The following is a 23,420-nucleotide window of genomic DNA, read 5'->3' on the forward strand; positions in this document are numbered from 1 at the left end:
AGGAGGGATCAGCTATGAATCTTATGTCAAGCTTAGTTTCTAAATGCCCTTTCTTTTTTTAAATTGCATTACATGTATCGGATTTTCCTGTTTGTAGGAGAGCCTTTTTTTAAATCACTCTTGCAAAATAATACATTAGAAAATTTGAAGTGCTTAATGGGAAGAACCATAGAATAAAATCACAGTTGTTCCTTTAAAAATCTTTCATTTATCTTCTGTTAATGTTCTTATTCGGAAAGTATGTCAAAGCTGGGTACCTACATAAGCTTTGCACAAGAACTGTATGCAGTGAAATCAAGGATTTCCTGTTACAGATCTTCAGTGTGCATTCAGTTACTTCAGGCTGGAGATGGTGGATTTTGCTTTGAGAAAGCTTAGCCTTAAATTGGAGGAGAGTGCCTTCGTTACGTTTTTAAAAATGCTCCTCTTCTCTAATGCTGTAGATACTCAGTTTTCCATTTGTCACTTGTAGGGTATGTATTTGCCAAGCTGAAAAATACAAATAATAGCTTATGAAAAATAGAGCAGCCATGTGATTGTTTTGAGTGTCCCATTGGAGGGCAGAAAATTCCCTTAACAGAGCTCTAAGAAACAGGTCATGGAGGTTTGGAATTTGAGTGGGTTTATTGCAGTCTACTTTCCTAGTTTCTTGATCTATAGCTAACGAAAATGTGTAATAGTAGAACTCTTCATAAATGCTATGAGTGGTTTGAAATAAAAAGCCCAGTAATACTGCTGCTTGTGTTTTACAATTAGTTTTTTAACCATAGAACTGGTTGCATAGCTGAATAATATGATGTGATGCATGAGTCGGGTGATTATTTCCAACTGGTGGCTTTTCTTAAAAACTTGAAATGTATGCCTGAAACTTCAGCATGCCTGTCCCTAAAATACTGAATTTTGGGTGATTTTCTAATACACCAGGGAATATGCAAGAATAAGTAGCATCTTGTTTGTATAAATTTTTAATTGCTGATGACTGTCTATTCTTAAGCTCTTTCACGTAGTGGGTTGTTTGTCTTTTCTTTTTCTCCTTTCAGGAGGAGCATATTACTTAATTTCCAGAAGTCTGGGGCCAGAGTTTGGTGGTGCCATAGGTCTGATTTTTGCATTTGCCAATGCTGTTGCAGTAGCAATGTATGTTGTTGGCTTTGCAGAGACAGTTGTGGAACTGCTCAAGGTATATGGATGATAGTTGTTATATTGATTATGCTGTCCTTTATGCAAGTTGAGCTGTCATTTAATCATAGAGTCATAGAATGGTTTGGGTTGGAAGGGACCTTTAAAGGTCATGTAGTCCAACCTCCCTGCAGTAAGCAGGGACATCTTCAACTAGATTAGGTTGCTTAGAGCCCCGTCCAACCTGGCCTTGAATGTTTCCAGGGATGGGGCATCTACCGCCTCTCTGGGCAACGTGTTTCAGTGCCTTACCACCCACATTATAAAAATTTTTTTCCTTATATCTCATCTATATCTACCTCTTTTAGTTTAAAATCATTACCTCTTGTCCTATGCCTGCAAGCCCTATTAAAAAGTCTGTCCCCATCTTTCTTAGCAGCTGCCTTTAATATTGAAAGGCTGCAGTAAGGTCTCTCGGGAGCCGCCTCTTCTCCAGGCTGAACAACCTGCACTCTCTCAGCCTGTTGTCACAGGAGAGGTGCTCCAGCCCTCTGATCATTTTTGTGGCCCTCCTCTGGACTTGCTCCAACAGGTCCATGTCCTTCTTGTGCTGAGGGCTCCAGAGCTGGACACAGCACTCCAGGTGGGGTCTCGCCAGAGCGGGGGGGCAGAATCACCTCTCTCGACCCGCTGGCCACACTTTTGATGCAGTCCAGGATATGGTTGGCCTTCTGGGCTGCAAGTGCACACTGTCAGCTCGTGTCCAGCTTTTCATCCACCAGCACCCCCAAGTCTTTCTCCACGGGTCTGCTCTCAATCCCTTCATGGCCCAGCTTGTATTGATACCGGGGATTGCCCTGACTAGTTCAAAGACATGGAATGAGGTACAAGGTTACTACAGCTATAGCAGTAAACTACTGCTGTAATTCAGTAGCTTTTTTGGTAAAAAAAAAAAAAGCTATCATTGGTGTCAAATGGAAACTTCCCACACTCTATCCCTGAAAAAAATAAAATGTGTAATTTGTGATAAAGTTGAAACTGTCTGTTGAGAAGAGTGGCAGTACAAATACATGACGCAGAATTCTAAGTTGTTAATGCTGAGATTCTTATTAATGAACTGTTTCTTGTAAAGATAGTAATTTATATTTTAAGCTCATTTTCAAAGGAGTTCTGTGTATTAAAAACAATTCCTTAAGTTAAACTCAACTAAGTTGTCTGTTGGATTTTTTGATTAAATATAATACTGAGAAGAACTCGTCTTCTAAGTTTTGTAGATGGGAAGAAGTTTGGAATACGTTAAAAGAATTAGGAGTAGTAGTGAACAAGTAAAATACATGTATAGGTGCAAGATGGTAGCAGTTGCCTTGCTGATTAATCTAATTGTCTGGCAACTGGAGGCAGGTTGTTCTCTCTGGGGATGGGCTATGAATGTGAATGATTATTTCTGTTTAGAAGATTCAGTGGTATAAAACAAGGCAAAAACCAAATTACTTTTGTCCATACAGGGAATTTAAAATGAGTAAATTTGTGATACAGAGGTTAACTCTATTAATAAATTACAGTCATCAATATGCTGTTCTGCAGTATGGAATATATAAGTCCTTGATAAAGTGTATGACTGTATTTTGTTTGTTTGTTTCTTTTGTTAGGAAAATGGAACATTGATGATTGATGAAATGAATGATATAAGAATCATAGGGGCTATTACAGTGGTTATATTGCTGGGTATTTCCGTTGCTGGAATGGAATGGGAAGCAAAAGTAAGAAACTATCCACATTTTCTTTTTTTTCTCTGCTTCATAAATTTTGATTCCATTTTCTACCTCCATGTTTGATTTATTTTTCATGTATTTAGTGTACTCAGTATTGCATGCATGGTATGTTGGAAGTCAGTCAGTGGGCAATCTTTACGCAATAGCTCTCTGTCTAGCACTAGCAGGTGCAGGTCTGGACAGCATTTCAGACCCTGGACCTCTTTGCTGCACTGGAAGCGTAAGCATCTATGAGAACCTAAACCCCAGGATAATCTACTGTTAATGGCATTGTCAAGTAGATTAATGGTATTACCCTCTTCTGGGCAACTACAGCACAAGAAGAAAAGGTAAGAGCATTAGCAGGGGCATTTCCCTCACTGGGAACTTCAGATGAGCTCTGTGGATGGAAAATACAGGGCTGGAGCTAAAGCCAGTCTAAAATTGTATAGTTTCTGCTAACTTAGAACCAGTGTTCTTACCATCCCTTCCACACTCTTCTGGTTTTGTTTTCACTTGGAAACAGCCAGATGTTGTGATGCAGTCATTAGGCCCAGCGTTGAGGAGGCCTGTGAACATCGATGATGATGATGAATGTGTAGGAGGGGGAGCCTACTTTCCTCATCTTCTTGTGGCTGAACAGTCTTAGGTCAACTCTGATTGTGGAGATAAACACATGCAGATCCTAGGATACCTTAATATAGAGGTTGCCTTATAAGGTTTCTGCTCTGCATTACTACGCAGTATAGCTTCCTCAGTGATTCCTGGACCTTGTAGGCTTTTTCTAAATATCTGTCCATATTGTGCTCAAAATTAACTGAGAAGAGCCTCACTTGGTCTCCCTTCCCATTCGATATTTGGTTCACAATAGCTGTTTTCTGCAGTGAGAGGCAGCTGAAGGAGCTGCTTCATGCAAGTGTTACAACAGTTTCTTACGCTCCTTCATCAGGAGGATGATGATCTTTGTCATCAAAATGAGAGGTTTTTTTCTTGTTGTTTCTGGCCCTAGAAATAGGGATTGTAGAAAAAGGAAATGGAGTGTATTTCTTCGATCTACCAAAGGGAGAAAAGAATCTACAGACATTGACTTTGGCATGTACTTTTAAATCAAACAGCACACTTCTGTAAAAATTATTTACCTTTTTCAGGTAGTCCTTCACCGTCCGTAACCTCAATTTGTAATGGTATCTTTATGCACCCAACTTTGAAGAATACTGTTCCCCTTAATCTCAACTGTTTAGTTTTTCCTTTGAATTAATTAGTTGTTGTTAACCCTCTAGCCACTGTCACTTAAAGTTGCAACAAATACGTGGCTTTTGCTGTGTAGTATAAGCAATTCTGTAGCAATAGCTTGCAGAGAAATACCCTTGTTGTTTAATGTTTCTATATCAGACTTGAATTGTGGTATCACTGCAGCATCCTTACTGAGAAATAGGCATCTTTCAAAAATCCTGTGCTCAGTGCAAAAATCAATGCTTGTTGGCTTGGTTTCTACATCGTGGAAGAAGGCAGGTAGGAGCGGTGCTAAGCAACTGAACCTGCCAAACAAGCACTCCATGTGGGTTAACATACAGGTTAGGATAATGAACACTAATACTTCCATCTTGATTGAAGTATCTATGATTTTTTCATGTCTTCCCTGTTTCTTAGAGAATGCCATGGAAAATGGGACATGGGGAGTCTATAATAGTGCCTTTGAAGTAGATCTAAAACCTAAGAGAGACTGGGATTCCAGGGAAGCCTGCTTAAAAAATGACTTTTCAGAGTCTGTGATCTCTTACCACTCAACTCCTTGCGTTGAAGTCTTAGTAGCCCATTCTTTGTCTGAGACTTTTGAATGTAAGGAAGATATTTGGAAAATGCTCTTAGCTTTAGGGAGAAGCCTAGGTTTGTTTCTGGATAAATCCACTGTGGGTGATTTCTCTGTGGTAGCTTCATGTTGAATACTCTGGGCTTATTGAAGAGTTCTGTAAGCACCCAGCTCCGTTCTCACATCTCTCACCTATTCTCTAGGCTTGGCAAAGCGGAGATCTAAATAATGATGCACAAACTAGTTTCTTCAGGTGGTCTTCTAACTTTGCTCTTGGCTGTCATACTCTGTTGCTGTACTACTCTGTTTTCTTGAGAGGATGCATGAACTGAAAACTTCATTTTGTAACAATCAGCAATGCCACAGTGCTATTGCATGTCTAGTTCTGATCCTAGGCCTGAAAAAAACTCAAACGTGAGTAACTTCCATAAGCCACTGGCATATGCCTTTATAAGGAATCAGAAAACACAAAAGATAACAGAGCAGTGTGTTTGCTTATTTAAATGTAAAACCTGAACCATCTCTTCAATGCCTAGGTTTATCTTTACTCACACTTTTGAGGTGTTGGATGGTTTGAAGCACTTCTTGTTCCAAGGGTTTATAATGATTTTATTTAAACAACAGTCTAGGTTGTAATGAAAACATTCTCAAGAAAAACAGAAATTATCAAGTGATTGTGGTACTCTGCAATTTAATTTCATAAATAAGGGTTGAGAACATGAGAATGTAACAAAATAATCTACCCTATTGCATAAAATAGCAAAAAAAAGCTGCTTGATTCTTGATGTAATACAATTCTTAGTAAAGTAAATATCACATATTAAAATATAAGGCAAAGTGTTATGATCATGGTTAATAAGGCAATGCTCCTAGCACGTTTGTGAATTTAGCTCTTTTGTGAGTTTCTTCAATTTCCTCATTCTACTCATTCCTTCTGGAAGGCTTATAGAGAAAATGCTTCTTTTAAGTCTTTTGTCTTTAAAAGTATAACTTTGAGAGGTATGGTGATAACAAATTCTCTTTTGAATGGATATTAAACTTACAAATTGTTCCTGTTTCTGTATTAAAAATCATGGTATGTGTTCTCTCCAGCTTGCCTATGTTTTTGTGGGAAACAAACTGAGAACTAGGCTGAATTTGGAATAAAGTAAATATTTACTTTTTAGAACATAACATTGAACCTTGAAACTGAAAAAGAGCAAGTTCTTCTCTCTTACTGCAATCATTATGTTTCAGGCACAGATAGTTTTACTGGTGATCCTCATAATTGCTATTGGAGACTTCGTCATAGGAACATTTATTCCTTTGGATAGCAAGAAGCCTAAAGGTTTCTTTGGTTATAAAGGTATGTTGGAAGAGTTAGTATTGTGAACAGTATCTTTGCAAAGAGGAGCCATGCTGTCATAATTAAGTCAGACATCTAAAATAGCTTATAGTCCTATTTAACTATAAAGATTTTTTCCCTGATTCTTTCAAGTTTCTGTAGTTTTGTTCCTTAAAGCTCGTGGGCCAAAACTTGGTCCTACCTGCTTAATATCGATTATATGAAATTTTAAAAAGCTGGATGATACTGCAAGTACTTTTTCTGGTTTTAAAGGCTATTTAAGTTTACTCTGACTTTTATTTTGAGTTGAAGTGATGATTTAGGACTTAAGTGTTCTGTGCTTAATTTTAAGGAGGTCATGCAGCTGTGACTTTCAGCTTTTTCATGGAGCTAATGATGTCTGGAACAGGCTAATACTGTAGCTTCTATATGAATATTGATAGACTTAAATCTTTTTTCTACAGCTGAAATATTTATGGAGAATTTTGGACCAGATTTCCGACATGAGGAAACTTTCTTTTCTGTATTTGCTATTTTCTTCCCTGCTGCAACTGGCATACTTGCTGGTGCAAACATCTCAGGTGATCTTGCGGTGAGTATTGTATTAGCAAATATTCACAAACACTGAGTGTACATTTATCTCTGTCATCACTGTCCAATGACATTTTTCTTTCAGGATCCTCAGTCAGCCATACCTAAAGGAACGCTGTTGGCCATCTTAATTACTACATTGGTTTACGTAGGAATTGCAGTATCTGTAGGTAAATATAGAATGTTTTTAACTTTATCCTTTCACATTCATTCTGAGGGTGTGTTTTGATGCCATTTATGTAATTCATTATGTAACGTCATTATGTAATTGACTTTCATGCATGGGAAAGTAATAGCCAGAGGTTTCTTATTTTTATTGTTGGAAGTTCAATTTTCAGCTGGTTTTATGATTTCCTAAAATGAGTGATATTTTTCTAAGACTGGTGACTGCTTCAGGCTAAAGATGACAAAAGACTTCATATGGATATTTCTTCATTTGTTGCAGTTACTTATGTTAAAAGATTTACAGTTTAGCAGTGGGATAATCCCTCAATTAGAAAAGTGCATTTTCAGAAAATACTCGCTGAATAAACACATGTATTGGTTTGCAGATGATGGTAGTCAGCTACTTACCTGAAGTGAATTGTGGGATGATCAAACAGCTCTTTGGTGAGGACGCAAGAGCAATAATTCCCCAGTAGAGGGAGGAGAGTGAGTAGTACCTTCATCTGGCCAGCCCACTTTCAGAACCGCCATCATGTTCAGAAACTTTGTCTGTAGTTTTATTTTCATGTGGGAAGACGAAGAGCAATAATAGACTGATCCAAGTCTTGTACACAAAACTCTCTTCCTGGTCTTTCCCACCCCACAGTAGTTTGAAATCCTCTGTAGAAGTTGCCTTGGGGTTTGCTGCTCTCTGTTATCGGTTTTGCTCTAGAGCACCAATAGTCAACCAGGTTTTTTCTCACCCATAAAATAATTTTATTCCAGTAACCTTTAGAACATGAGATTATAATTGTATCTTGCGTATTTCTTGCCTATGATTGAAAACGTTCTTATTCGTGTCACATAAATTAGTCTCTGACAGCAGTAATTGGTTTTCTTATATGAAAGACTTTGCCTTATCTTAGCTGTGCTGCCTTTTGAGTGCCATACTAATTTATAAGAGTACCATGGCTCTTACCAATAATGATACTTCCTTTCCAAAGATACCAGTCTTGCCAGTCTTCCTCTGTTGGCTACCATTGTCCTGTAGTTCTGCCAAATAGTTGCTCTGTAGTGATTGTGCTTTATGCAGCCTAACGACCTACACTTACTTTCTAGCTAGACTGACCACATAGGCCTCTTCTACCAAATTTGAATACTTTAGAACTTGAACCCATGAGAGCAAAATGCTCATTAATATTCATTTGTTAATGGAAAGCTTTGATCATCTTTCAAACATGAAAACCCTCATTTTTGATATTGCGAAAGGAACAGTTTGCAAGACCAACTGAACATTAAATTGTTCGATGCATCACAAATGTCCTGTCTTAGTTGCCTCCCATAATTTACACTTAGAATTCTGCTAGTTAGGAAATGTGCATGCTATTGCAGAAGTGAGAGATTGACATGAGTGAAATTTAGCTCTTTTTGTGGCATTGGATCAGGAATCAGACAAATACTTTTATTTCTTTCCCCACACACTACTCCCCACTGTAAGTTTCCAGAGTAGTGACAAGCAAGTCATGAAAACTTTGAAGGGGCTAGTAAATACCACTGAGTAGTTGTGTCTGAAGGGGAAAACGATTTAGCTCAGTATTGGTGTGCTCTGTAGTAAGAGAGTTAAGAAACTGAGTAGAGAAGGCTTAGAAGAGGAAAATTGCTAGTCCTACTGCTAGAATGAGGCAGCCTATTTTGAAAAGGTAACAGCTGTGAGGGGACAGCGTGCAGCTTCATGTTTTAGCAAGGGACTAATGCAGATTTGCAGGTGGCAGGATGAAGATTGCATAAGCAACTTTTATATCAAAAGCCTTGAAAGACATTTCAAAGAACAACATTTATTGCTTTAAAAACGGGAAGCTCTAACAAAAAACCCAAACTTAAGAGTAGGGTTAAGACTTGCTTTCTGTACATAGGGAAGTAAAACTGATTAATGAGAGCCTAACAGTAGCTGCTTGTAGCACTGGAGGAGTTAAATGCTCAAAACTGCAGTCTGAAGGACTCAGGGTACTATCTCTGGAATTCTTGCTGGTTGCATGTAGTTAGGAAATAACTGGATACAGACCATCTGCTAACCTCTTCAAGCTTACAGTATGGCAAAACTACTCTGACTTTGGCAGGAATGTGCTTATAAATGCCTGTGAAAAGGTGAAATCCTCTTCTTACAGTAAAGAAGACCTAGAGGTTCTTAGGGAGAATGTTGCTAGAACCTCATAAATAAAAAAAACTTTTCTGAATGAGGGTTAAATAAAATGTCAGGACTCTCACTTGTATCTTAAGTATTGTCTGCTGAGAATGGAGTGTGCTTCAGTTCTGCATTCTGTCATAGTAAGGCTCACATTAAGTTTGTTCATAGTGCCACTGTCCTGGCACCAAGTCTGACGATATTCAAGAAGCACTTGGACAACACCCTCACAGATATGATGTGAATTTTGGGGTTGTCCTGTGCAGGGACAGGAGTTGGACTTGTGGGATCCTTGTGAGTCCCTTCCAACTCAGGACATTCTATGAATCTGTGACTCTGGGAGTGAAAGACCTGCTAGCCAATTGGATCTAACTATGAGGAAGAAGAGGGCTGTGGTAGTGCAGTGTAGAAATTTAATGGGTTGTTCAGCATAATGGATGTGCCAGTGCAAACTATTACCAACCAAATATTACCTGCAAATAGTTCAATTTGTAAGTATATTGTCGCATGCATTATATACTGCTTGAACGGCTGGGGCAAATACTTCTGTAGTGGAAGAGAAGAAAGATTTTTTTTTTTAATACAGAGCTTTAAATCCCATTTAAAACAGAACAATAACAACAACAAACCCCAGCTCCTCCACATGCCCACAAGAAAAGCCTGACAGATGATCAATACGGGAAAGTTGTACTGAAATTTAAGCAACTGGACCTAATAAGTAACTGAAAAATACGAAAAGTAGAAGGATTAAGTAATGTCCACCTACCAGGATCAGGTGTTATTGTGGACTGTTAACCAAGTTCTGACAGCTCAGAAGCAATCTAAATGTATTTAGAAAATTATTTTCCTAGTGAAAGAGAGACAAATTACATAGATAACAGGGATTGTTATTGGAGAAACTTAAACTTAAGCTTGCAGCACATCTGTGCCCTCCTTATTTTGCAAGTAAGTAATTGAAGTCCTTATGTAGTCACATGGTTCTAGTCCCAGGACCTCCTTGTCATTCAAGTTCCTGAAAGACCAAATTACGGGAATTCTCTTGGCTACTGCTCTGTAGACTTCCCTCTTTTCTTACCCACTCCTTAGTTAATTCCTGTTCCTGGAAATATTTGCTGGTGTCCAAACAATTTGACTACCTCAACTATTAAACTGTAGAATGGTAAATAATGCTTGGTTTCCACTAGTTGTTGTCCTTCATGAGACAAAAAACCCTTTGAAGTAGAAGACTTGCAGGCTTTTTAGTACTTTTTAGTCTTTCTTAGTATTTACAGGCTGAAATGCTATGTCACTTCTTGATTGGTGAAATTACAAATAAACATAGATGGATTGAAGACAGCAGTTTAAGTGATAAACTTAATTATAAAACATGGTAAGAATGGGACTGTGTGGCTTTGTTTTTCATCAAGAAACCAACTTAAATTACCACAGTAACAAAAGAGGTGGCGCTTTTAAGCATTGGAAAATGGCTTGCAACAGGATTGCATGACAAACTACTTAATTTTTTTGAACGTCTGAGCTATATTGACTGGAAAAGAAATAACTGCAACACTATGCACACCTGTCTACATCCATCTATACATACACTATAAAAATGCATTCCTCTAGGAAGAATTACAAAAAGAAAAACTCATATCAAGTGATGGTGCATACTAACTTCAATTAAAGAACTATGTGGAAACTCATAATTCAGAGAAATAATATGTTGAGCTAAAATTGTGTTGTTAAGCTTTTGCAAGTCTACTGATACTGTTTTCCTCTGTGCCAAAACTTTCCTTTTCTTACTAGACTCAGATTTATTAAAAAAATGAAGATCATCTCAGGCAAGAGCAATTAGTTTGCTTGCTTCTATTTGTTCTACTGAAACATATTTAAAATGTAAATGCATATTTTAATGTTGCTTTGTGTGTATAGGCTTACTTAAAAAGGGAATTGAGCTTGACACATGTCTTGAAGTTCAGGTTCAGTCTGTTAATGCCTTTTTCTGTGATTGTGTCCACTCTAGGTTCCTGTGTTGTTCGAGATGCCACAGGGAGTTTTAATAACACCATTGTCACAGAGCTGACAAACTGCACTACTGCAGCTTGCAAATTAAACTATGATTTCTCATCCTGTCAGACAGGGTGTCAGTATGGGCTGATGAACAATTTCCAGGTATTTTCTTCTAAATCCGTTTATTGGTTTCTGTGTTTGTTCTTTTTTTGAATTGCATATTGAGAAAAATCATAGGCTAAAAATGCCTATCTCCATAAATACAAGGTTGATCTAGAATAATTAAGTGGTACACTCCAGCTAGTATTTAGAACAACAACTGTATTTAACTATGTTAACTTTTGGGTTTTATACAGAGGTGGTATAAATATTTACTCTTCTGAGTAAACTGCTTAGGTTAGGTGGTGGGACTGCGACTTGCTCTCTTTAGACATCTGAATGTCATCATTCAGTGATGTGGATAGAAGTAGTCATTGTTCAGTAGCGATACCTAGTCATCATAGGTAGCCTCTGTCAATAACTTGTTCCTGAATTTTTTACGTTTCTTTGAAAATATGCTGACTTTTTAAGAAGTCATATTTGGCACAGTATCCTCTTCAGTGGTAAGAATGTTGTGAATTTTCATAAAACCTGATGTTAGTCTATTTAAAAATCCTCTAGAAGTGAAGGGGTAATTCATAGTCTTCAGCTTATACTTCACAGGTAATTGGGATGTCCATGAACTGTTGGTAAGGGTTTGAAAGAAACCAAGGAAAATGTACTTATTGCTGATTGACTTAAAGTCATCTTGTGGTAGTCTGCCTTAAATTTTTCTAACAGGCATAGAAAAAGCTGGCTAGATTAAGCTGAAGTCTGCTAATGGAGAAGGTTTCTCACTTTGTGGGTTTTGATCACAAGTACTTGTGGTACATGTACTTCTTAGAGGTACTACTTACACGTTAGGCTCACAGCCTTACCTGTAAGTCAGGGGGGAAAACCTATTTTGTATGTGCTGAAATAATGTTGCAGTACAGACCATTCTACTTGAGTAAAATACATTTTTATAGTGGAATAATTTGAGTATCTGTCTGGTGTTAGTTTGTTCTGGTTTAGAAAAAGTCTGAATTTAGAAACACTTCAGAATTGCTCTTGCGGGAATAATTATTCTGCAAAATCTGTTGACTTTCCTCATTTGTTTAAGCTTGAAAGAACCCAGTATATCACCAAATGTGCATAGAACTGGTTTCTTCTGACTGTATCTTTTTTTCTCTTAAGTCAAAACTTTGGTAAGGTTGCTGACCATAAATGTTGCTTGTACTTCTAATAAGTTAGTCATTAATGTTCTAGTTTCTTACCATTTGGTCTAAAGAGTACTTCTATCTTCCACATTATTCTTGCTTCTCTCTGTGGAAAAACTTGTGGGTTCCAAATTGGAAAGTCACTTTCAAGGTCGGGCTGCACAGAGAATGCAGTCCCCCGTGTGCCCCACTTTTTGCTGGGGTTTGACAACTTCATCATGGAGCTTGCACAGCATCTATGGGCAACCTGCTGCAATGCTTAGCCACCTTCTCTATGTAATTTTGTTTTTCTAATATGCAGTTAGACTTTCCCTTGCTGTTTGTCTGTTCTCTCATCCTCACAACTTTTGCTGCGCATCTCTGAGAAGAGTCTGATTCTGTCTTTTCAGGTGTCAGAAGGAAATTGTTTTCTTGAGAGGCTGTCCACCTATAGATAAACTGTTGCCCATTTTCTAACTGAACTGCCCTCAACTTAGTAGCTCTGAATGGTAGCTGTAAGGAGAGCTTCTTTTTTTTTAAATATGGAAGTTGCAGTATGTGTGTGTGGGGAGGGCTCCAAGCTTGGATATCTCTCAAGCTCTTCATACAAACTTAATTTCTTCCTGTTGGTTAAATAACTGACAACAAATACTTGACAAACCTAAATTAATCCCTAGTGAGCAAAGATTGTTATATTTGTCTTACAGCTTGTAAGCATGCAGGTTCTGGGGTCAAAAGCGCCAGCTTACTTGCGCACACAGCCTGGTAACTTCATCACTTTGGTATACTTTGTGCTGCATTTAGTTCTTCTGGCAATGAACTGATTTGAAATTAGTGCTTTGGCAGCTCAAGTTCTGAATATGTTTGGGCAGTACATGGATGACTCGTAGTGTGATTTACCTGTGGAAAGTTTAGATGATGCTAAGAAACTTGAAATAAGAACAGCTGGTGAGACAGGCTTAGTCTCGAATAGGAAGACCATCTTTAGTTTCTGTTGTAGTCAATGCAAATGAATTACAGGTCCTCGCAGGCTTCAGACATTTCTCTGCTGAGTGTCAGTGACATTTCTGTGCCCAGGCTGTCACGTGGTAGAAGAGTAACATCAGAAACTTGTTTTGGGCTCTGTATCGTCAGCCTGGAACACCCCCAGAACAAGTTACAGCTTTGGGTAATTTAAAAGCAGAATTTGGTCAGCTTGGATGAAAGTTGAACATAGCATGAAACTCTATTCCAGAAACAGTGTAAAAGTTATGCTAAAACATTCTTCCTAAAAAGAAGGCAGCTGTTAAACATTTGAAAAAAGTTAGGGGAGGGGGGAGTTGAACAATGCTTCGTCCATATTCATTATAAAAATCTAAATTTAAAGAAGCTGCTACTTGTTTTTATGTGGGGTTTTTTTTCTGCTTCACAATGGCTGGAGCAAATAACTGGAACTGTAGTCAAAACATGATATTTCATTACCCCAAATGTTTGCCATTTAAGAAACTCTCTAAACAGTAAATGCCAAGCAAACATAATGAGCCTCTTATCAGCAGTAACTATATATCTGTCTCACCACAACGATTCTTATTAGATATTTGTCCTTCCAATTTTGTGTGTTCTTCCAAGAATGAAAATTCCAGTGCTATACCTAACTGCATATGTGGGCTCCTTGGTTTCGTTTTTATGAGGTTTGGAGTACTGGGGGGCGGGATGTTTAACACCATGGCATACTTGTTCTGCTGGAACTGGTTCCCTTTTTGTTCCCCTAGCTTAAAAGAAGCTTCCTAAAGTCTCTCACATTAGTAACCTAAGTTGTAACGTACTAGCTTTTAAAATGGACAAACATCTGTATATATATTACTCAGAGTTCTCTCAAATTTATGAAACAGATGTAATATTCCAAAATAGTGTAAATAAATGAAGGCAATGAACAGAACCTAGAAAGAGAATGTAAAATCTGAGTAGACTGTAAGAACTAAATTGCAAGAAGTTGATGCATTTGATGCCTGATTTGCTTCAGGAAATTCTCTTCTTCATTCATTACACGACTATGACAGCTACTTCACTCTCATCTTATGTGCCTGCAGTATTTAATTTCTGGTTTTAGGCAGGGCGTGCCTTGAACTGACCAATAAAACCTGATGTAGTATAGAGATTCAGTTGACTGAGAGACCCAGCAATCTTTGTCAGTCTGATCTGGAGAAAAACACTGAATTTTATCATTAGGTTCGCTCTAGGAATGTGAATAATACTTCATCAGTCACCTGTATATTGTTTCTGAGAGCATGTCCTACCTAGTAAGATTGCTGTGGACAGCTAGATTTTACATCTTCTGGTGACAGTAACTTGAAAGCTGGATGCTTCTGCATGATCTTCCTTGGAAGTAATCAGTAGAATGGTAGAAGAGAGTCTTGAAGCTATGTGGCAATTTGACAGAAACTGCTTTTGCTCTAATTTGGGACTTTTTTTTTTTACATATTATCAACATTGTTCTTTTATGCTTAGCTTACTAAGCATTTATCTTTTTAGTCACCCAGTCTACCAAGAACTGCTTGTTGTATTTCTCTCACTGGGGTTACAAAGATATTGTAGGTTGTGATCTTGGGGAGATGGGAAGCAAGTTTGTCCTGTCCTTGTGGTTTTGAATTGGAAACAAGCCTAACTTAAAATGATGGAAATGTTGAGAAAGACAGTCAGCTTTCCCAAGATGTTCCCCAATTTTAGTTGTTTTGTTACCTGGGCTTTCTGAGACCATGTTATTCAGCAGTAGGCTAGTCAAAATATGTAAGAAATTCCAATATATTTTTCTTCCATGACTTATTTTTAATCCTCTTATGAGCCCACGGAGACTTCTGCTGTTGATTGTTTTGACCTGAGAATTACATGGTTGGACTATATATCATGTGAAAAGCCACTTTCTCTTGTTCTGAAGTTAGGATCCATTTATATCCTCTGATTTGTATCTAGCTTATTCATTGATATGAATGTGTGATACTCAAACAGCTTTTAAGTGGAGGGTGCATAGTATTTTATTCTTCTCTTTGTGTAGTTAATGTTGCCATCCATTTGTATAGCATACTTGTTCATATTCTTCTAAAAAAATAATTATTTTCCTTACAGGTGATGAGCATGGTATCAGGATTTGCACCACTGATTTCTGCAGGTATTTTTTCGGCCACCCTGTCTTCTGCATTAGCATCTCTTGTGAGTGCACCTAAGATCTTCCAGGTAAGAATGGCAGCAAAACCATAATCTTTTAAAGAAAAATTTCAATTAACTTTGAATCAGAATTTTTGGAAGGGACTGTGACATACTGCCATCATGATTCATACCAGTTGACGTCAGTAGAATGATCTAATATTTACCTGTTGCTTTAGGATAGGAAAACAGTATGTTACTGTTACTAAACATAGTTAGACTATAATTTGTTCCAGATCTCATGTGTTCCTAGTTAGTTTAGAGATTGTGGTGTAACTAACATTACAGGGATCTACAAAATCCTTTAGATGTTTTTTGTTTTAAGTAACAGTGGAGCAAATGCAAAGATAATAGCTTAGTTCATTTCTCAAAGTAATCAGAGAAAGAGGTTAGTTAGAAATGACTGAAGGATAGAATACTGGAAATGCAAAATGTCAAGATGCAAAGAAAATTGAAAATGGAATTAGTACGTGGTGATTATAAACCACCTTCTTTCAGGAAGGTGCAGTGGATGACCACATTAGTAAGCATTAATAAGGATATATTTTGAACAAAATGCATGCTGAGTCTTGAATTTTATTTTTCCTTAGGCTTTGTGCAAGGACAACATCTATCCAGGATTTCAGATGTTTGCTAAAGGCTATGGGAAGAACAATGAACCACTGAGAGGATATCTTCTAACATTTTTAATTGCTCTTGGATTCATACTAATTGGTTAGTTTGAAATTATAATAAATCTCAATATCCTTTTGTCCTTTGTAAAGCATTCTGTTCCATATCATGACTTGATGAGAGTGTCCTAGAGGTCTAATGCACTGCTTTGTTCTAAGCCAGCATTCTAAATCTGTTTATTTTGAGGGTTACTTTTGCTTATCTTCTAGATATAACTCTGCCTAGAACTGCAATAAATCTGAATTGAACTCTAGCAATACTGAACTTTTCTTAACTGCAGGTATCTGTCTTTAGATACTACCCATCAATAAAAGTACATCTTTTGCTTGAGGTAGAAAGATGGTCTATCTTGCAAATATGAATGTTTTCCAGACTTTAATAATTGCAGACAGCTTCAGTAAATGGCAAATTTGCATGAACAATGCTTTTTAAAGTGTTTTTCTGTTAAGTTACAAACAGTAGAGATGAGTGCTCATGCTGCTTTTGCTAAAGGTAAAGATAGTCTAGACAGAAATACATGTAGATGACAAACTAATAGTACTACATCGATCTGTGACTCCTGTCCCAGTGCTTTTAAACTTATTTTCCCAGTTTGCTCTTCCATGCCTCCCGCAAGTCTGCTTAAGGCACAGGTATACCCATGATGTCCCTAGTGTAGCATGCTGACCGGAAGCTTGATTACAAATGAAAACTTGGAGCCTAACAAGGCACATTCCGCATTTTTATCACTTTTTTTTGTTGTTGTTGATGATGAGAGTACACATATAAATGTTTTGTACTATACTGCCTCAAGGAAGAGAGAGCATCAGGTTCTTCAATCTCTTTGATCTCTTTCACTAAGAGGGTGTACTCATCACTGTTGTGATGGTATTGCTCTGTGATAATGCACTATAGTGGTACCATTGATGCAACTTTTCATTTAAAATGCAGACAGATGAACAAGTTTGTCACATTGCTCACACTAACTTTGTCTGCTGTCTCCATTCACTACAGTGGATTGTCTCTTAAACTTATAGGTATCTTGTTCTTTGCTGTTTGAGAATTGAGCTAGAGACCTATTGCAGATATATTGATGCTCTGTCTACTGTTTGACATTCTTCAGAACCCAGTGTATTGGTGCACTGTTTGATCAAGCCATGGTGGGAAAGAAATTTTCTCAATTATTTTAAGAAAGTATGTAGTGTTTCAGAAGTGGCAGTCCTGGAGCACTTGGTAGGGTGGAAAAATGTTTATCTTTTTAAAACCAAAAGTTACACTTCCTGACTATTACGAGATAATTTAGTAAATAAGAGACTATAATCAACAGACAGAGCTATTATCTTAAGAAAGGACAAACTGCTGCTTCTTAGAGTGTATCAAAAGATAAGGTTGTTTGTAGCAGATTTTTTTACTCTGGAATCTACAAAGCCATTGGATGATATCTTTCATAACAGCCTACTCTGTTTTTGGTTTTACAGCTGAACTGAACGTCATTGCTCCAATTATTTCTAACTTCTTCTTGGCCTCATATGCCTTGATTAACTTCTCTGTATTCCATGCTTCTCTTGCAAAATCTCCAGGTAGGAACTACATTTCGGTGATGAGAGTTTAGCCTGCACTTTCTTTATGCATAAATACAATTTCAAAGGTATTAATATAAATTAATGTTTAGTTTAATTTAGTTACTCAATATCAATTTGTCAAAATGCATCTGTATTACAAGCATAATATGGTGTGTACTTGGGTCTTCTGAAATTTTGAGGACTGATTCAGTTAGAGCTTGGGAGCTACTAGTTTTGTCATCTTTACTGAGGGAACACAAGATAATTCAGTATTTCTCAGAAACTCTTGAAGAAAGTTTTCTTGCTAATTGAGTATCTGGTGTTCAGGAACGACCTTTTTGTCATCTTTGGGTTTCCCTGCTAATATGTTTCATCTTCCAGTCCAGAAGAAACTGGAATTGCAGGTGGCATTGCCACAGTTTTAGAGCCTTTGGTGTAGGAGGCTAGTTATATTATAGGAATAAGCCAAAACTCAGTACTTGCAGAACAGATGTATATCATACCCAGTCCACTGTGCATCTGTACTGAAATAATTGCCCCTGGAAGCTTCTTGAGTTGCTTGAGTTGATACCATTATTTTGCCAGATCATGTGCATAACTCTGTTAACAGAATAGTTCTATGTCTAATACACTTGCTAATTTTGGGTGTGTTTACTGAGGGTGTTCCTGTGTATTTACCTGATTTTGGATAAACTTGTGGCAAATAAGGATGTAAGATAGTGACAGTCCAGTATTTTGACATATTCAAGTTCTACGTGGATATATCTGTCCTTTTCCTTTTAATTTGGTGAAAATTTCTGGCCATGTGAAAATAGTAACACAGCTAGAAACAGTTAGTAGTATGTGACAGAGTGAGTCACAACCTGATGATTCATGTTATACTACCTTGGAAAGCAGAAATCAATTGTCAGGCAAGCTATTGCCAAAAGTTCCTGTAGCCTTGTTCAACAGACATACTGGCATAATCTTCAAGCTTCCCTTTTGAGATAAGCTCTTAGAGGGCAAAATTAGGAACATTTACATACCTATGTAAGAAAGATGCAAATTCATTCCGAAGGTGTTGAAAAACTGAAAGCGTAAGTGTGCCAAAGTCTTTATTTTGTACATTACTGAAACTGTCACACATTCACATGAAATGTGATGCAGAACACTAGGGAAGGAAAACAGGAATAGTGCCTGCCTTCTCTTGGAGTAGTAATTAAACTAATATCCCTTCTCTTTTCTATCTTCCAAATCATATTTTGACTAGGCTGGCGCCCTGCTTTCAAATACTACAATATGTGGATTTCTCTTGTTGGAGCTATTCTGTGCTGCATTGTGATGTTTGTCATTAATTGGTGGGCAGCACTTCTGACATATGTGATAGTCCTTGGACTCTACATTTATGTCACTTACAAGAAACCAGGTATGTATAGGGACTTTTGGTTGCAGTAGGGGGCAGAGAGATGTAGAAGAAGGGGAAAAAGTGATGGCCTTTAGGAAAATAAAGAAAGATAACTTGTTTCTGTTTGGCTGACTAGTTCAAACTTCTGTTTGAGGCTTTTTAGTTGTAATGAAATGTAATTGTGCTTGTATAGTCACTGCTGTTGTTCCCCCTCCTCCCAAATTATCAAGATGCATGCCTCGCACTTCGACATAAACATTTGAATGAACCTTCGAGGAAAAGGTGCGTATGGAAAGAGCTTGGGTTGCAGCAACAAAGGCATTAGGAAAGGATGTTATGTTTTGATAGGAAGTGAAAGAGGATGCTCCCTTACCTTTCCAAATTGAAAAGGGATTTAAGTGGTGGTTGTTTCTTCAGTAAACCATTCCTGTAGCTATGAGCAATTTCTAGACTTTCTTACTTCTTCTAATAGCACTGTATGATCGTAAGTGCAAGATGGAGAAGAACTGAACCAAAAAATGTTCCTGAAGTTGAAAATAAGGAAAACCCTATATCCTGGGCTACAAAGATTACAAAGTAACTGGATGATAAATTCATTGTAGCTATCAAAAGATGTATATGGGTCCAGAGAAGATACTGGGATCTCTCCTTTTATTTCCTTGTAAAAATAACAATCTAATAGGAGCTGCTCAATCTAGCAGTTTTTCACTGAAAGTGTTTGAGTTTGTTTAGGCAATGTTTTGAGATTACTTTTTCCTTTGCTGTGATATAAAATAACTAAGCATGGCATTTTTTCCTGAAGTGTTATTTTTCTGATTCTGAAGTTGTCACAATCTTTGAAATGCTGGGGGGAAAAACCTCAATTCTTTCTTCCTATAATTGTAAACTATCAAACTCTTAACTTGTTTGATAAAACTTCTACAGAAATGATATCTTTAAATAGAATTGCCCATTTAGCTGTACGGTTTGTTGACTAATACCATGTAGAATGTACCAAGATGTAGCTTAAATCTGTGTTTTCAGTTGGTATTCAATACTCATTTTGTGATAATGTAGTTTTAGAATGAACAGCATTAAAAAAAAATTGGAACTTTAAATATTCCAACAGATGTGAACTGGGGGTCTTCAACGCAAGCTTTGACTTACTTGAATGCACTACAGCATTCTATTCGTCTCTCAGGAGTGGAAGATCACGTGAAAAACTTTAGGTAACAGTTAATATTAAAGACATAGGAAATTACTTCTATGTATTCAGTAGGCTACTGTCACGATGTTTGCTATCATGATTTCCATTAAATGCCTGTTTGTCTCCTATGGTTTATAACAACTTTGAATTTCACCACCATGGACATCCTCTGGACATGTTTGCGTCAGCATTTTATTTCTGATTAAGAGAGCACTTTAGAAGCAAGTCTATGGATGATGCCTGCTTATTGTTAGATGCCTCATGGTTTGAACCGTGAATGGTGGATTGCATTCCTCTTTAAAACGGAACTGGAAGATATGCTCTAAACTGCTAATGAGCATTCAGGCCACATGCTAGGGATAAAACTGATCTAACCTAAAATCCCCAAGATGTGTATACTCTCGATGTTGTCCTCAACACCAGTTATTTCACGTTAGACATATTCTTTTGTTGCACTTCACTAATGGCAAATAGGCTACACAAATGTTTTCGACACAACTGAAGAAGAGAACTGATTTGTTGTCTGCCAGCATGGCTACCCGGGAAGGTCCTACTCAAGGAGGCAGTTTTCTATCTTACAGTATTTATGCTATTTTTCTGGAATAAGCTACTGTAGAAAAAAGATGCTTCAAAAAAATTTAACAAAGTGTTGACTTAAACTCATTTTGTTAAAGGAATGGAATCATAGATTGAACCTGACTTTACTATGCGGTCTGTCCAGTCGCCAACTCAACTGACTCACCATAGATCCAGCTGGAAAGATCCAACTTTGATGTTAAATCGGATTGCTCAGGGCCATATCCAGTCATGTTTTGAATATTTCCAAGGATGGAGGTTCTGTTGACCTGTCTCTTTTCAAATAGAGCAGTTACCTCCTACATGCTGCCTATGCCCAGCACAGGATTTGTAGTGTTAACACTTAGTCTAGCAAATCACTATCATCCTTTGCAGCTGTGAGAAGTGTATTATTCTGTTCTGCCCACTGTATTAGCAAGGGAATCTAGCTAATAAAATCTTCTCTTCTGTACATGGGAGACTTTGCATACTTACTGCATAATTAAGGAGTGAGTTCAGGAAGAGATTCTTGATACAGGTGCCATTCTCTGAGGTTAAGTCCAGAATGCAGAACCTGGGAGCAATACAGTTTTTCAAAGAAAAGATCTGTGGTATTTCCTGTCTGTTGAGAAAATACTCCAATTCTGACCCCTAGGCTCTCTTGGAAGTGACTAAATTTTCTTGAAGAAGGACAGGAGAGGTACTTACAATGTCTGTGTTGCAGACAGTTAAAATTAGATATCATGATAGGTACTAGCACAACCTCAAAGAATATGACAGTAAAACTAAATTACAAACATATTAATATGATGATTAATGGACTTCCCACTTCCAAACTGAAGAGTTGGCTGTTGTAGGTATAAACCACAAAACTTAAAGCTTAATTATGAAACAGCTCTTCTTTCTGCAGTCCTAACTCCTAATGTGACATTAAGATACCTGATTTATTTAACAGTAAAAAACAGTCTACATTCAGAAACTTGTTTGTTGCTTAGGTATCAAGAGGAGCAATTTTTAAACGTTCCCTAATGCAAATCTAATGGCTGACATTAAATAATTTACAATACCTAACTGTGATTAGCATTGCAACCTTTGTTCTGTCTGCTATGAACCTATTTTGGGATGCAGACTTCAATGCAGCAGCAAGCTTTACAGGAAAATTCTTACCAAGTGTAACTTTCTGCCTGTGCTGATGTAGTAAATGAATGCTCTGCTGATCAGTATGTATTTAGGATTACATTGGAAGTACTTCAGCTCCTTTTTTTGGGAAGCTAGTATATAGCTTTCTGAGTTTTAAACTTCTTTAATTGTTATCCTAAGGAGATACACATCTTAATGTAAACCAGTTTTAAGCAAAGTGAATTCAGGAGAACTAGTTCTGGCCTGATACTGGTTTCTAACCTATGGCAAAAAATGTTTTGAGTTCTAGAGATACATTCTAAACCAGAGCAGTTCAGTAGTTATTAATTTATTTATCACACAGATTTGCAGACACCACCAAATTGGGTGGGAGTGTTGGTCTGCTGGAGGGTAGGAAGGCTGTGCAGAGGGATCTGGACAGGTGGGATCGATGGACTGAGGTCGATTATATGAGGTTTAACTGGAAACGGCATCTTTTCAGATTGGTTAGAAAGTCGTCTGGAATAACTTGCCTGCAGATGTTTGGCTCTGCCTTCTGAATGATAGGAATTTAAATGAAGGATATGATTCCAGTTTTTTTTCTGATGGGCACAGAGGAATCTAAGTAAGCAAATGCAAAGAGATGTGACTTACAAATGGGGGAAGAAATTTGTCCCTTTGACCTAGTCTTGTCTAAAATCTGTTTCTGATTTTTGTAAATGTGTAAATGTTCAGATTTAGGGGGTTTACTATAGTTTGTAACCACTTAGTCATAGGTCTGCTGACAGTTGTGGAAAAATTGATCTTTACTTAATTTAATATCATCTTGTAAAAGTAGATGAGGTTACTACCTCTTTAGTGACAATTATGTTCTTATGGTCAGTATTCTGAAGAAACTTCTTTCTGTTAATAAAAAACCCCACAACTCCAGATGAAATTAATTCCAACCTTTTTTTTATTCCTCATCTGTTCACAACTCTAGACCTCAGTGTTTAGTTATGACAGGTCCTCCAAATGCACGTCCAGCTTTGCTTCACCTTGTCCATGCTTTCACCAAGAATGTGGGTTTGATGATCTGTGGCCACGTACATATGGTAAGTGTATTCAAAATTACCTTGTTGGGTTTTTTGGGTTTGGGGTTTTTTTGGTTGTTTGGCGTTTTTTTTAACCTATTTGCTTTTTGTTTGTGGCTCTTGTTCATGTAGGGGTATTTTGGTTTTTTGCTTTTGATTTTGGTTTTTTTTTGTTGTTCTTGTTTAATTAAAGCATTGTTAGACATTGAGAAGTGCAAAAAGATCTATGGGTAGAATCCACTCATTTATGGATCATCAGTATTCCAGTTAGGTAACTACAGGGGAAACTTTGCAAAATTAGTACATTTGAGCATTTGATGCTAAATGCTGAGGAAGCTTTGTTGGGAGTAAAGTGAATATTGGATTACAGCCCGAGCCTCTTTCTGTCTTTATGCCATACAGTCTCGTGTACTCTCTCATACTTTGGACAGAGCAGTTGGTCAAAATGATGCGCAGTATACAGCTAGATTTCCTCTCAGTGTTACTGTTTTAGGGAGATTGATTCCTGTGTAGATTCCTTACAAAGCCTGGCCTAAAATAAACC

General features: G+C 37.4%; 1 protein-coding gene across 2 annotated transcripts in view; it reads left to right on the forward strand.

The window, feature by feature from the left end:
- The window catches only part of SLC12A2 (solute carrier family 12 member 2), a 61,580-nt gene that overhangs the window by 23,982 nt on the left and 14,178 nt on the right, over positions 1–23,420 (forward strand). For both annotated transcript variants that reach the window (XM_075079722.1, XM_075079721.1), the window contains exons 5-16: positions 1,041–1,180; positions 2,769–2,879; positions 5,917–6,025; positions 6,469–6,596; positions 6,681–6,765; positions 10,924–11,072; positions 15,269–15,376; positions 15,937–16,060; positions 17,476–17,577; positions 18,809–18,964; positions 20,052–20,151; positions 22,786–22,897. In XM_075079722.1, coding sequence (XP_074935823.1) covers positions 1,041–1,180; positions 2,769–2,879; positions 5,917–6,025; positions 6,469–6,596; positions 6,681–6,765; positions 10,924–11,072; positions 15,269–15,376; positions 15,937–16,060; positions 17,476–17,577; positions 18,809–18,964; positions 20,052–20,151; positions 22,786–22,897 — 1,424 coding nt within the window. The remainder of the gene's footprint in view (positions 1–1,040; positions 1,181–2,768; positions 2,880–5,916; positions 6,026–6,468; positions 6,597–6,680; positions 6,766–10,923; positions 11,073–15,268; positions 15,377–15,936; positions 16,061–17,475; positions 17,578–18,808; positions 18,965–20,051; positions 20,152–22,785; positions 22,898–23,420) is intronic.

This window comes from Phalacrocorax aristotelis, chromosome Z (assembly GCF_949628215.1).
Source record: "Phalacrocorax aristotelis chromosome Z, bGulAri2.1, whole genome shotgun sequence".
Classification (NCBI taxonomy): Eukaryota; Metazoa; Chordata; class Aves; order Suliformes; family Phalacrocoracidae; genus Phalacrocorax; species Phalacrocorax aristotelis.